A 14,329-nucleotide genomic window follows, 5' to 3' on the forward strand; every position below is an offset into this window, starting at 1 on the left:
GGAGTTTGCTGTTAAGTTTTTTTCTGTTTAAAATTTTCTGGGCATTTCTATTTTATAAGTTTTTGTTTTAAAAAAATATATATATAATTTTTTTTTTAATGGGGGTTTCCCCTGTGGGGAGCCGTGGCTCTCCCACATGCCTCAGGGAGCCCACGGTTGTGGGCAGTCCATCGGTAACCCACGGGCTGTGGGGTGGACCACAATGTGGCCCACACGCCCCCTCCCATTTGCCACATGGTATAAAAAAATGATTGTTTATTAATGAAAAATGTTTATATATGCTGAATTATTTAAATAATTAATTAAAATGAAAAATTAGTAAAATTAGTACTCGCAGGCATGATACAATAGGTGCCTACACAAATAGTTCCCAAAAAGAAGGGGTATGATATCTAATACACGAGGAGACACACCCCCAAACACTTTATGCCACATCTATGTATATATATGCTACATTTTCTATGCATATATATGCTACATTTTCTATTCATGTAATTAATCCGTGGTAGTGTGTGGTTCTATAGATCACAATAAAATGATCATTAACATCGAGAAAAATGTGACAACTACATCTTATAGGTTTCTTAAATTTCACCCTTGGCTTTCAATGATTTGTATTTAAGTGTCCAATGCATTTGTCTATCATATGTGGATCTAATTTTATTCTCTTTCAAGTGGCCTTTGCAAGTCATTTTGGGTGGAGGTGTGAAGACAATATAGGTTTTTTTTTTCATTATAAAATTATTAATGTCAGGCCATAGGTAAGGTTTGTTACATTATTGATGCATAATTTGAACATAGATAACAACAAAGAGTAGGGTTTAATTTTTTAGTAGGTCAATGTATTGAAATCTATTTAAAGACAAGCTAGGTGGTGTTCATAGGGTGATGAATGTCAACAACTGCCTACAACCAACTATATTTACAACATTTACTTAATTTCCTTTAAATTGTGGAAGCACTGTCTCACAACATTTCTATTAGAAACATTGTGGGGCTATGAAACCCTCTTCAGAATTTATTTACCTAATCCATGTTATTAGGACTCTTATAGACACACAAGAAATGTCATTAGAATAGTCAATGAGCACAATGCCAATTGATTATCAAATTTGGTTTAAAAACTTCTACCAAAAGAAAACCTTTGAATAAGTGTAAAAAAATAGTACAAATCAAATCTTAAAAGAGGTTCAATATTATTTGCAACAAAGTGCAAATTAGACTCGTGCTACCTCCAAACCATTGACATTTCACATTCCACAACCATTCATTTGTTAAGCCCCTTTTTGGTGATTTACAATGTTGATTTTACATCCCAAACTAACGACTAACTCCTTTATTAAATAATGGGCAAGTTTTGCCCCATAGGAGGGGCCTTCCTCATTGATTGATTTTGGGTGAAAATGTGGCTGTCAAAGTCACAAAAAAAATAGCAAAACAACATGATTAGTCACCACATACCAACACCATCTTGGCAGCTAAACATAACATACTACATGAATAACTATCAATTATTTTTTCTCAAAATCGCTAATTTAAATCATTTTTGCTATAGCTAATAAGAAGGTTACTCCACATCGAGTGATAAACTTCAACATTTACATAACTTGTGTCTTGCTATCAACAATGTTGATGAAAAAAATGGTAGAGTTTGTAGGAAATATATCACGAAACCCTATTACCGGTGCCTAGGAGAAGTTTTAGGGGTGAGGATTTTAGATATGAGATTGTTGATTTGTAGACAAATGGCATAATTAGCCATTGATTAATCAGTAAAAAAAGGTGGCAAAATTTATTCTAAATTTAATTTAGATGAAAATACAATCAAGAAGGATAAAAAACACATGCATACAATTCTTACCATTAGGGGAAGAACATTAGTTATTGCCCATGTTCCAATAACCGTGTACTCTTTATGCACTCAACCCCCCAGTTACTAACTTTAAAGAAACCAAAAAAATGATAACTAAAATCCTATTAATAAATTTCGCATGTACCAATAGTCGCTCACTTTTTAGCATTTTGCTCCATAATAGGCCCATTTGTGCACTATTGGGGCACTTGTGCACAATACTGGGTCATTTGTGCACAACTACTAGGTCATTTGTATGTAAGTATTGTCAATTTTAAGTGTGCAGTCATTGGAGCATCTTTAAGTAGGTAGCCGGTGACACTTTGAAATGTTGATTTTTTGATCCTTGCATGCATAACGTATTCCACAACATGCATCATTACTACCCAAAAGCCAAAACAATAGCTATAAACAGTTAAGTCGCATACAAAGACTTAAAAAAATGATCAAAATCTGATATACTATTTAAAATCTGTGAATAAGTAAAATTAACTATAATAGACATACCAAAAAAACACACACAATTTTCACGATTAGACATACCAAAAAAAACACACACAATTTTCACCATTAGACATACCAAAAAAAATTACCCATGCGAATTTAAGCAATTTTTGCTTGGCCGACACTTTTTCTTTTCTCCTCCTCCCAAGTCATTCACATCGCATCCCAATTCAAAGACTGGCTCCCCTTTATTCGTTTGGGTCCGCCCTATTTAAATATATGTTTTACTCTGTATAGCTTTTTCCTCCACGCAAGTCCACAATTTGGGAAGGGCACCGCTTGCATATATTCATAGAGAGGGAGATACGTTTTCATCGTGTATTTCTTTTAGCAGAGAAACGGAAAAGATTTTCAAGAGCTCGCAATCGAGGTATAATCAGGGAGAAGAGGGTGACCGGTGGTGGTACTATTTTGATGGAGTGAGAGATTGCAGGGGGATTTTCAGAGCAAAATTGAGAAAGGAGAGGAGAGCGATAGAGAGGAGGAGGAAGAAGAACAGCCATGTCTGCGTTAGTGTGTGGAAAGAGGTCAGTTTTTGAAGATCTGCACACACCACCTCCCATTTCGAAGAGGCTTCGCTGTTCCTCCGGTGGTAATTCGCCAATCCGCACCTTTACAAGGACTCCTTCTCCGACGCCGCCTCCCTCCGTAGAGACAGACCCAGATACAGAAATTGCTGTTGCTGCACCTACTTATCACAGTGATACCCACATTCATACGCTATCTCACCTCAAACGGCTCTTCCCTCACATGGATGAACAGGTATGCCTTTGTGTTTTGTCTGTGGCTTACTTTAATTATGTCAACTCTGTTGCCTCTGCTTCAATTTTTATCAATTTCAACTCAACCTTCCAATGTGTTTGCAACTATGACAATTAAGATTTATGTGCCTTTCGGGGATACCTCTAGAGGAAAAAAAGTAAAAATCTATGGACCTTTACCCTTTTTTAAATTGGGGTTAGGTTTGTTTGCTCTTTGAATATATTATATGTGAAGCTGAGTGGGAATTGGGACATCTCTCGCTCTATTTGAGACTGGGTTATAAAAGAACAGTTTTTAACTGGAGGGATTTGGTACTGATTTCTGGAGACGGTTCATGTCGGCGTCACCTTCTTGAGCATATTATGATCCGAGACCAATCGATAAGCATTTGCACGTTTATGAGGTGCAATGTTTTCGCCGATAGGAAAATTACAATATTATTGACATATACATATTGTACGGAAGGTAATGTAACACAGCATTCTCACTGTTTTTTTCTTTTCCCTGGCATGAGGCCACTTTTGTGGCGTGAGTCAACATTTCCAGGACTGAATTTTTGGGCTAAAAAGAGTTTTAGCTAATTCTCATAAACAAGCTGTAGGAAAGAATTTGCGTGGATAATGGAACATAATTGACCTTTTGAGCGACTATTTGTGGCTCATCATTACACTGAATGATAAGGCTGTGCAGATCAGAACTCCCTACATTGATATAATCTTCATATCTAAATGATTCTTGACGAGGCATATCTAGTATCTATCTTTTTAACATTGTTTTGATTACTTCAATTATTATGATGGCTTGTAACTACTATAACTTTTTCTGACTTACTCTTCAGAGATTGATCTTCAATAAAAAATATGGTTATCTTCAGACTGATTTTAAGTTACAATTGTCACCAATTTTAAAATTCAATTGTTGCCTGCATTTTAACTGGAGCAAAACAATTTCAGAGACTTATCTGAACTTTTTGTTGACCTACAAGTTTGAGATGTTTTTCCAACCGCTTTAATTCCATTTGGAACAATCGATAACAGGGATATGGAGACAGTATTTACTTTGAATCAATAGGCTGTGATTCCCTAGAAAATCAAAATATTAATTTGGGTTCGTCTGTTTCCGAGTATATACTCCCAAAATGGTCTTTAGGTACAATTTAAGATGTTCTTCTCCTTTGGTTTATTGGTTTGGTACTGGAATGCGAGTCTTTTTTTAATCACACGAGCATTTTGTCTGCCCTTGCTGCTGTGGTTTGAAGGTATAATCAGGTTTCAGTTGATTTCGGTTCACTTGGCCAAGAATAACTTCAAAATATTAGAATCAAACAAGCGTCCAAATGTGTATGATTGGCTCTGGTTCTCTGTCCCTACCTCCTGTCATATCAGGTCCGCAAGGAGAAGAAGATATGGGTATAGAGAGAGAGAGAGAGAGAGAGAGAGAGAGAGAGAGAGAGAGAGAGAGAGGACCTGGGCGGGGGTAGTTTATTGCTTTGTGCGGCCTTTCTTGGTTATGTTCTACCTTACTTTGATTATAGCTTTGCAGAGTTTGCTTGATCTTAAATTAAACTTTTATGCTAGCCAATTTTATTCCTTCCTGTGGCCTTGTATAGATTGCTTGATCTTTATGGAGATTTGCACTAGAATAAGTCAATTATAGCAATGATTTATGATGAGTCATGACCAATCAAAATTCCATGAACGTAACTCCATTATTGAATGAGCAATTCTTATTCCTCGAGATTTTACAACTTTTTCAAAGGGCACTTGGTTTAATGACAAAGTCCATGTCGTAGGCACCTAGATGGTGCTGAGTTCAAATCTTCTACAATACAAAAAAAAGAACCTGAAGATTAAACTTTGCTCAGTCAGTCTCTGCGTGAATATATTGATTGACCTTTTTATCATAGCTTTTTAGGTTTATTATTACTAGAGTACCTAAAAAATCTTTTGCCATTTTTCTTACAACTTCTTCACTTCATAGTGAATTTTCATAGGCAAATAAATTCAAGTTCCAATTTTTATATGACGTGCCAATTGAAACCATGATTTGGCTTTAGTTCTCATTTACAGGCTAACATTTTCTTTTTAAAGATCCTGGTGAAATTAATATTTTTCTTTTAGTGCCATTATTTTTGGAAATCATGGTTTAGTACTATTACATTATCAAGTAAATGGGTTGAAAATGATATGGAAAGTTTTTCCATAAAATTCTTTTATTGAATTCATAAAAAATTTCCTTAAGGAAGAACACAGTAAGATTTTCACCTATGCATTGGACAAGATTTATGATTGGATAATGTAATGCATGGTGGTTCAGTACTAACTGGGAGCTTATCATTGTACTTCATCTGTGGGGGGTTTACTCAATGGACTTTAAGCCATACAAAATTTATAATCTTTGTTTATAGGGCATTAAATAATACCCCTTATTTGATTTCTAGCCTTCAATGTTCTATTCTAAAACAATATCTTGATACAGCTTTTCAATAAAAGATACCCTTGTTTTCACAAGATACTATAGCTATCCATTGTTTGGTTGATATTTTTATAACAACTCCTAAAATTATCCCAGCCATAAGTTGGGTGTTATATTTCATTACCGCTACAAAATTACCACTACTTTTGCACCTAATTATGTAACCATTAGAAGGTTAAATAGTGATTCGAAAATGAACACACTATGTAAAATTTTGATTGAGACCTATGGTGAGAACTCATTTGAAGAGAATCTGTTAGAGCTTTGAACCAACCACAGAATTCAGATATAAAGATCAATATCTATTATCTTTCCATGTGTACTGTCAAGATGCTTAATGCACATTCATTTATCCCAACAACATGAAATGGAAACAATGTTTTGTTCAACTACAGTGTTAACGCATCTCAATGTCATGAATTAAAATATAAGCTCAAGAACTTTAATAAACTTTAGAGTTAGTCCAAAGTATTTATCTATGCTTGATATTTGTGAACATATACTGCTTGCATTTTCCTTAGTATTTTCACATCAGGAAATGTTCAAGAATTAACTCATCATCTGTTTTCATAGAAATTCTTGAAAAAAAAAATTTCTAAAAAGGTTGATGGGCCAAGCAAATAATACTAGTAATAATGAATTTTTTTTCTATGAAAAAAAAAATTTCTAAAAAGGTTGATGGGCCAAGCAAATAATACTAGTAATAATGAATTTTTATATGTGGCCCTATTTAAATTGTTTTACAGATCTTTGACTCCAAGATGATTGAGGATAATATATATTAATATAATTGTGTGTGTATCCATGTATATACTAGCATACCTATCTTTAGAGGAATATAGATAAAGTATGCTGAAAATATCATATTTGTAGATTATTCCACTTAAAAATATTGTTTGTAACTAGGAAAGGGGGTTCGGATTGCCTAAGGCAACATCCGAACCCCTAAAGGGCTGGGCCTCCCCTTTTCCAAGGTTAACGTGTAGGGCTGGACCCTTCACGCCAAAGAGGGCAGCATGCCCCTAAAACAGGGCCTGCCCTATAATGACACGCCACACTAAAACCTATTTTGGCACCAAACGTAATTATCTAATTAAGGCCGACTTGAAGGTTATATGCTCATATAAATAAAAATCATTTGCCAAGATCAAATCAATCATTCATTCATGCAATCAGCGAAATTCTTCTGCTCCTTGGTGTGCCAAATTAAGAGGTGAACTGGGCGAACTTATTCAAGGAAGTCAAAGCTACTTTGGTGTTCCTAATTTCTGTTAGAGAGTGCATTAAAGAGCAGAATTTAGAAGTGCAGATCTGATATGATAAAAGGGCAGATCTGATAAGAGGTTGAAGATTCCAGATCTGAGTCACATGACTGGAGCTAAGTATTGTATTGTTACAATTCAAGATTGAATACATAATCTGACCTGTGGGTCTTTAGTGCTGGGTTTTTTCCTCCTTGGAGGTTTTCCCAGGGTAATTATGTTGGTCTCTTGTGCACTTGCTTTCTCTCTTTCATTTAATTGCTTATAATTTACTTAATGTTAATCTGAAATTAAATACTGAAAGTTTGATTGCTGGTCTGAGTCACAAAACTAACAAAAAAATAGTATATTTTAATTAATATTAAATTATTATTAAAATATTATTATATTTCTATTAAACTCTTAACCAAAGCAAAAAAAATTCTATTAAGATTATTATTATTAAAATATTAGATTGAGATGATTACGAAGCTACATAATCCAGGAACGCGTCCCCGAGCTAAAATCCCCCACCCTTTTATTGGGGACATTTTGGGGACTTGGGGACGGCTAGGGGATGTCCCCCTGCCGTCTCCAAAATTGCAAAATCTGTGGGAAACTTCCCGGAAACTTGAAGATGGCATTGATTTTCAGAGGGGACGTCCCCTCGTTTCCAATATGGTTGGGGACGTCTGTGACGTCCCCTAACCGTCTTGGGGACGGCTGGCCGTCCCCTATTTTCTAGCATATTTTCAAACATTTTTCTAAGTTTATTATAGGAACTGAATTTTCACTAATATGATGGGTAAACATGTTTGAATCACTTCCAAAAGCACTTGAAATAATGAGCAGCAGCCTGGCAATAAATTTCACAAACACTTAGAACTCGGTAGTGCGTAAAAAAGTGGTTGCAGGTCTGCAATGTTGGATTTTTCACTTATATGAAAGGTAAACAGGTCTGAATCATAGCCAAAAGCACTCAGAAATATGAATAACATCTTGTTAATGAATTTCACAAACATCCAAAACTTTGTAGTGCATGAAGAAGCAGTTGTAGGTCATAATAGTAATGGAAGACTATCAAAATATCCTCCAACTAGAAAGGAACAACGAACTACATGCAAACAAGTGCCGGCATATTGACAATGAATTTTCAATTATGAATGCATATTGAGTATTGACAATGAAATCTGAACACAAATGTGGTATGTTAAGGTTCTATAATGTACATATACCTGCTTTATCCATGTTTTCATATGAATAAAATATATATATACATGCTTTATCTATTTTTCATACTAACATTGAGAATTTCCCTATATTTTGTATAGCTGCCTCCTTTGCCGTCCCCTCTCAGTCCCAAAAATTGGCAAAAAAAATTGCTGTCCCAGAAGTTCGTACTGCTGTCTCCTGCCGTCCTCGTCCCCATCCCAGAAACTCGGGGTAACATAGTTATGAAGTTAATTGATTGCATGCTAGAGGTAGGCATAATTGATTCAGAGTGGGTGGTAGTTGAGAGAAGATAATTTTTTTTTTTTTTTCACTTTTCTTGCATTTAAGTGTCGCAAACACGTCAAATTAAATGCTTCTAGTTTTTATTAACACACATTTTTACGCACTTTTCATCTGCACCCTGAATAAATATTACTGTGGGACTATTTTAATTGAAAATAAGCTCTCTACCTTTATTAGCATGTATATTGGTTTTAGTTTACTCTATTAAAAGCCCTTCATATGGATGAACATGGGATAATATTGCGTGCCTAGTTAATCTCCTGTTTTTATTGAAAGCTCTGTGGATTTTGATTAGTATCATACTTGCATGTTGTTGACTTATTTTAATGCTATCAGCATCTTCAAGCAGTTTTGGAGTCATGTGGCAATGATCTTGCTTCTGCAATCAAAAGTTTGAATGAATTACAGTTAGGGTCAAATGAGAGAGATTCCTCTTCATGTGGAATTATACCAGATTCAAGTATCGGTTCAGATCTTCGCCCATCCAATGAAGGTATTTTTGGTACTTCAGTGAACTTTGTTTTAACTAGATTCTTTTTGTATTGTTTTACAAATCAATGGATTTAATAAAGGTAATATCCATTTTTTTTCTGTTAGGGAGACATGAGAATTAAGTTAACTTCAAATGTTTTGTTGTCCATTCTACTCGGAAAGTATGATTTATAACTCGTTATTATTAATAATTTAAAACTATATCTTCTCTGTTTCTGTTTCTCAAGTTATATCACACAGGACATTTAACTAATTTTTTTGGGCATCTCCGTATTATTTTAACTATGTATTTTTTATTTTCTGTTTCTCATGCTAAAACACATAGGGCATATCTAAACCAGTTTTTGGGATTTCATTTTAGTTGTCTTATGCAATTTTTACTTTAAAACTGCCTTAATAGCTAATTTTGAAAATTTTGTACGCTTTAGAACTTCCTTTTGATGTTTTAATGCGTTTATTTTGGACCTATGGTATAGTGGCTTTCAAAAATTTGAATAGTCGAAATGTAGTATTTGTTTTTCTCAACAATCGCTATCTTATCCATAATGTCATAGTGTCATAATTGCATCCCTAGCATTATTTACTCTTTGATTGATTTCAGGATACAATTATGTAGTGCCTAACAAATTAAAAGCAATGCAGCTAGAAATTGGAAAGCAAAATTAAAATTTTGACAGTTGCAAGGCAATAATAGGTTGCCAATTTTGTTTCTGCTTCCAGGTTATTGATAGTTTTTCTTAGGCATATTGTGAAATCACATGAAGTGGGCGTTCATGTTATTAGGTTTTACATTATTATATTTCACTTTGTCGTTGCCTTCAAAGCTGAAGGTGTCTGCTGCCAGCAAATTAACTTGTATGTATAAGATGCACATAATTCCTTCCATTTGAGTGTCAAAAATCCATTTCGAGATGTTGTCAGAACTCTTCTAGTCCTTTTCGAGCAGTTGATCCTTTGATTATGTGTCAGCCCTCACGATATTATGTTGATTGTAACTGGTCTTTAGTTTTTGATAGAATTTGGTTTTGTTCTCTATGATGCACAAGGCTGCAGATGCACACATTTAATACTTAATAATTATGTGAAAACAACTATGAAAGTTACTAATTATTTAATGTAATGTTGTTACTATGACATCCAGCAAACCGAGTAAATCACTTTCCTGTCAAAGAAACAGATGCTAACAACGCAGAAGGCTCTGCTACAGCCCTTCCGGTTAATGGATCTGACTGGGTGCAGCTCCTTTTGCAAGAGATGCAGAATGCATCTGATATGGATGATGCCAGGCTACGTGCTTCAAGAGCACTTGTAGCACTTGAAAATGCTATTGTTGCTCGGACAGGTTCTATAGCTGAAAATTTGCAGAAGGTATTGCTTTTCAGTTTATACTTTTCCATATTAGCATTACTGTACTGCAGATTTTCAACATTCACTTGTGTATGAGCTACTGGTTATTGCAATATGCTTTTCCTATTACTCATTCTTTGTTCTCCTATACCAACTGTAGGAAAATTTGTTGCTAAAGCAGCAAGTTGAAGGTCTATTTCGTGATAATAGCATTCTCAAGCGAGCTGTTACCATACAGCATGAGCGTCAAAAAGAGCACGAGGAAAGGGGGCGAGAGTTGCAGAATCTGAAGCAACTTTTATCTCAGTATCAAGAACAGCTAAGGACATTGGAGGTAAAAGCTGATATTAATGTAGATTTTTTTTATTTTTATTTTTGGATTCGACCAGTGTGTTTTTCTATCACCTGAAGACTCTGTAACTGGGAGACACGTCTCAACCCACCTGAGACGCGTCTCGGAGACGGAGACGGAGACGAGTCTTGGATTCTTTTCGTGCACCCAGAGACTTTGTTTTGGGCTGGAGACCTCACTTCCACGTCTCCCGCTGTCTACATGTCTCCTGCCAGGTTTCTGGCCGTCTCCTGTGCGGCTCTAGGAAAATGCAAGTTAAAGGGTTAAAAACAAAATTAAAACATTGTTATCCATCATTTATCCACTGTTGGAAGCATTGAAGCCACTCTAGGAGAGTGAAACGCTCCCTGAAGAGTACAAAAGTTGCCCAATGCCGGGTTTGCAAATCATGGCAATCATTTGTTTACATCTGTTTTCAAAATTTTAAAACCTACAAGCATGGCATTCGATGAGACTAGTTCACATGCATTGTGAATGCTTCCACATTTTGCATACATGTCATGTCAAAGTTCTATGTCATGATATTTTTTGGAAATTATTAAACTATATTAAAAAAAATTGGCCTCTCCAAGTACCCCCGTCTCCTATTTTTGAAAATTAGCTGTACCGGTACCAGTACCAGTTTCCAATGTCTCCAAGTACCACTGTCTCCAGGTGACCTTGCCCAAAGATGAACTTCATGAGTAGTCATTACGTTAACGACAATTTTCCTCATCAATATTGGCAATAAGTCTAAGGCAAGGGAACCTACTTAGCACACAAGCATCTCCATGTGTTTGTTAGTAGGGTGTGGATGAACTCAAGCTTTTTCCTCTATTAGCAACTAGAAATTATGACCTCAAAATATCATAATGTAGAAGAGTAAGAAAAATTTGGAATTTGAATGCTTGTATATGCACTCCTAACATTTTTTTTTTGTGTATAGGTAAATAATTATGCTCTGACCCTTCATCTTCGTCAGGCTCAAGAAAGCAACTCCATTCCTGGGCGTTTTCATCCTGACGTGTTCTGAAATTTTCAGTGTGCAAAGATTGTAAAGAGATCAAGAGAGATATCAAAGGTTAAATTTTCTGCAGTAGTTACATATTCCCTTACACATTACAGGTGGATTCCAATTGAAATTCAAAAAATCAAAGGCTGTAAAGGTTTTTGATACTTTATTTTTGTTTAATTGCAAAGCAATTTTGAATGAGATAATTTACAAGAGTTTTTGAAGAATCCTTTATGAAAGATGGCAAAATCCTAAACTTAAACTTGAATGGGTTGGAGGATGAGAACCTGTCAAAGACACTATATTTTTCTGAATAGTTTTCGAGCATGTACTAGATAAATATCCATCTGGTCTTTTGTGTGAAGCTTTGAATTAATGAATGGTATTTTTTTATAGTTGCATTGTGTTTTTCCTAATCCTGTTTTGCTGTTATATTCTGGTTCTATCATGTTGCTCGTGAAATAATAGGAATTAAATTGAAGTTTGTTCAATCTGTGTCTTCTATTTTGCATGATCTATATGCATGTACCTGTTTAGTTTTGTTTTTGTGGTATCAATAAATGTTATTAAGAATTTTCACCTATTTACTAAGTTTCTTTGATATCTTTCAGATGCCATCTGTTACCTGTGCTAACTTGATATTGGGAAGTAACATTTGATAATATGTTTCTCATTATGCAAAGAGGAAACAACGAATTTAACATTTTTTCAGTCAGGTAATATGAACCAAGTTTTACATATCTTTTTGAAAAAATTGAAAAATTACCTATCCATTCTGACTATCCCGTTCTTTTACGTTTGTCTGGGCTATCTTGTGCCTTACCTTCACAAATTTGTGATTTTATTGTTGAACTTGATTTTTATCAATAATTACTAGCGAGCACATTGGAGTCCTTTCTATTAAGTCATCAATGCAATTCACGCTTTTATCTATTTTTCTGAGAGCTTATCAAATGAGAATTGAAAAAATGCCCGTATTGATTGTGCGTCAGCTTAAGTTGCCAAACTGGCAAGAATTGTCTATTGGGTTGTGCGCTAGTGGTTGAGATTGGGTCTACCATTCGAATTACCCATGTTTTAACCATGGTGGACATAAATCCATGGTAATCCTCCATGAAGTCGAGCTAGATATCTGCATCCTTAGAAATAATTGAAAGAACTTGTAAAAGGCCACCTGACATAGTTGTTTCGGTTCCATTCCTACAATGTCCTCTCTATTTGGGTTTGCGTTTCTAACATTCTTTCTTAAAAGTTGATTTCTATTTGGGTTTGCGTGTTTAACATCCTTTCTTAAAAGTTGATTGAATTTAAATCTCTCTTTCCCATTTGCAGTGACTAAGCACTATGATGTATGGGTTTATTTTATTCATGCACATAATCTTGTGTCTTGTAAATCAAGACAACTTTAATTATAAGACTTTCTCAGATTTGATAAGACGTTAAAATCAGAAAAAATGGGATTGTGTTATGGGCCGGAGGAGTGTCCGACAGAATAAGTGACAAGATCAAGAGCTTGCAATGATACCCTTCTTTCATGTGTTCAGATTGGTTCGAGAACAGGCAGCCAGTCTCCTGTTGTCTGTAAGGTTTTCAGGGCCAGTTTAAGATGCACGTAACACTAGAGGAGAAGGTGAAAGATAGGTCAGAGAACAGAGAATATTCAACATCCACCAAATAATATACTTAAAAATTGTCAAGCCAATCATATTGCTCAAACAAGGAATTTAAATGCCTTTTGTGCTACCTGGAGCTGGAATTTAAATCATAACAGAGCTAAACCAAAGGTACAAGTTTATCAGGGTTCTTAAACCATCTCTGTCCTGCAGAAGTCTAATAAATATTATTGCTGTAGCGACCATGGCGAGTATCTGAAAACAACAAATCACCTTCAAGCATCACGTAATGAAGAGTTAATATAATCTTGGAGAAAGACATAACAACCCAATTTGTACGACCTCAGAATAAGGATTCGAAGAGCTGTATATTAATCTGTTAAACTGTATGAATGAGTAATAGATGAAGGCACCTATAACAGCTAGGTAAGCTGGGGAAAAGGAGTCTTGGAGATGATCTAGAAGATAGTCTCTAGATTGGCTAACATTGGTTCTCTTGGCTGGCTAAGATTGAGATTTATCGCATTATAGATTATTAACTATTCTATAAGAAAGAATAGAACGTGGTCCTGATGTTGAGATGGAAAAGGTGGCAGAGAGGTGGACCTAGAAATGGAGTCTCTAGGTTCCTTAACAGGCTTTTAGCACAATACTCAAAGCTTTAGGTACGACTTGATTTACCGGGACGTATATGCACGTTGAATCCATTGAACCAGTTTCCGTGGATGTATACACGTATGAATACAACAAAGAAAACATGAAATATTTATATATGTAAAGCAAAAGAGAGAACATGCGGTCATGGTGGTGTGCTATGTGTGTTTTTGTTTGTTGGCATGTTTTTTTATGCTTTAATTTTTTTTGTTATTAGTACTTGCCATGGATTCATTTAAGCCTAATTAATCAAATTTTTGCACTAATCAAAAGTGATTATTATTTTTGTTTTCACAATAATTGATTTTTATAAAGTTGAAATTTATATTAGTAAACTACAAATTATTTATGTACAATATGATTGATAAAAGAATTTGATGTTATAGGAATAAATTTATAGAAATGATAGATTTGGTGTTAAAGGATCAAATTAGGAATGATAAATTTTATAGGCTTCTTTTAGATTTCTTTAAATTCAAAAAATAAATGACCATTTTAAATAATTTAATTTTTTATTTATTTATATTGATA

The 14,329-nt window shown here is 34.8% G+C and overlaps 1 protein-coding gene across 1 annotated transcript; it reads left to right on the forward strand.

Annotated features, from left to right (window-relative positions):
* Positions 1-2,518: 2,518 nt before the first annotated feature.
* On the forward strand, positions 2,519-11,932 carry LOC131047881 (uncharacterized). The gene is made up of 5 exons (XM_057981689.2): positions 2,519-3,118; positions 8,686-8,842; positions 9,983-10,209; positions 10,349-10,522; positions 11,466-11,932. The coding sequence occupies exons 1-5, from the start codon at positions 2,858-2,860 to the stop codon at positions 11,550-11,552; spliced, it is 906 nt and encodes a 301-aa protein (XP_057837672.2). The 5' UTR covers positions 2,519-2,857; the 3' UTR covers positions 11,553-11,932.
* The last annotated feature ends 2,397 nt before the right edge of the window (positions 11,933-14,329 follow it).

The sequence above is a fragment of the Cryptomeria japonica genome, chromosome 3, assembly GCF_030272615.1.
Source record: "Cryptomeria japonica chromosome 3, Sugi_1.0, whole genome shotgun sequence".
Classification (NCBI taxonomy): Eukaryota; Viridiplantae; Streptophyta; class Pinopsida; order Cupressales; family Cupressaceae; genus Cryptomeria; species Cryptomeria japonica.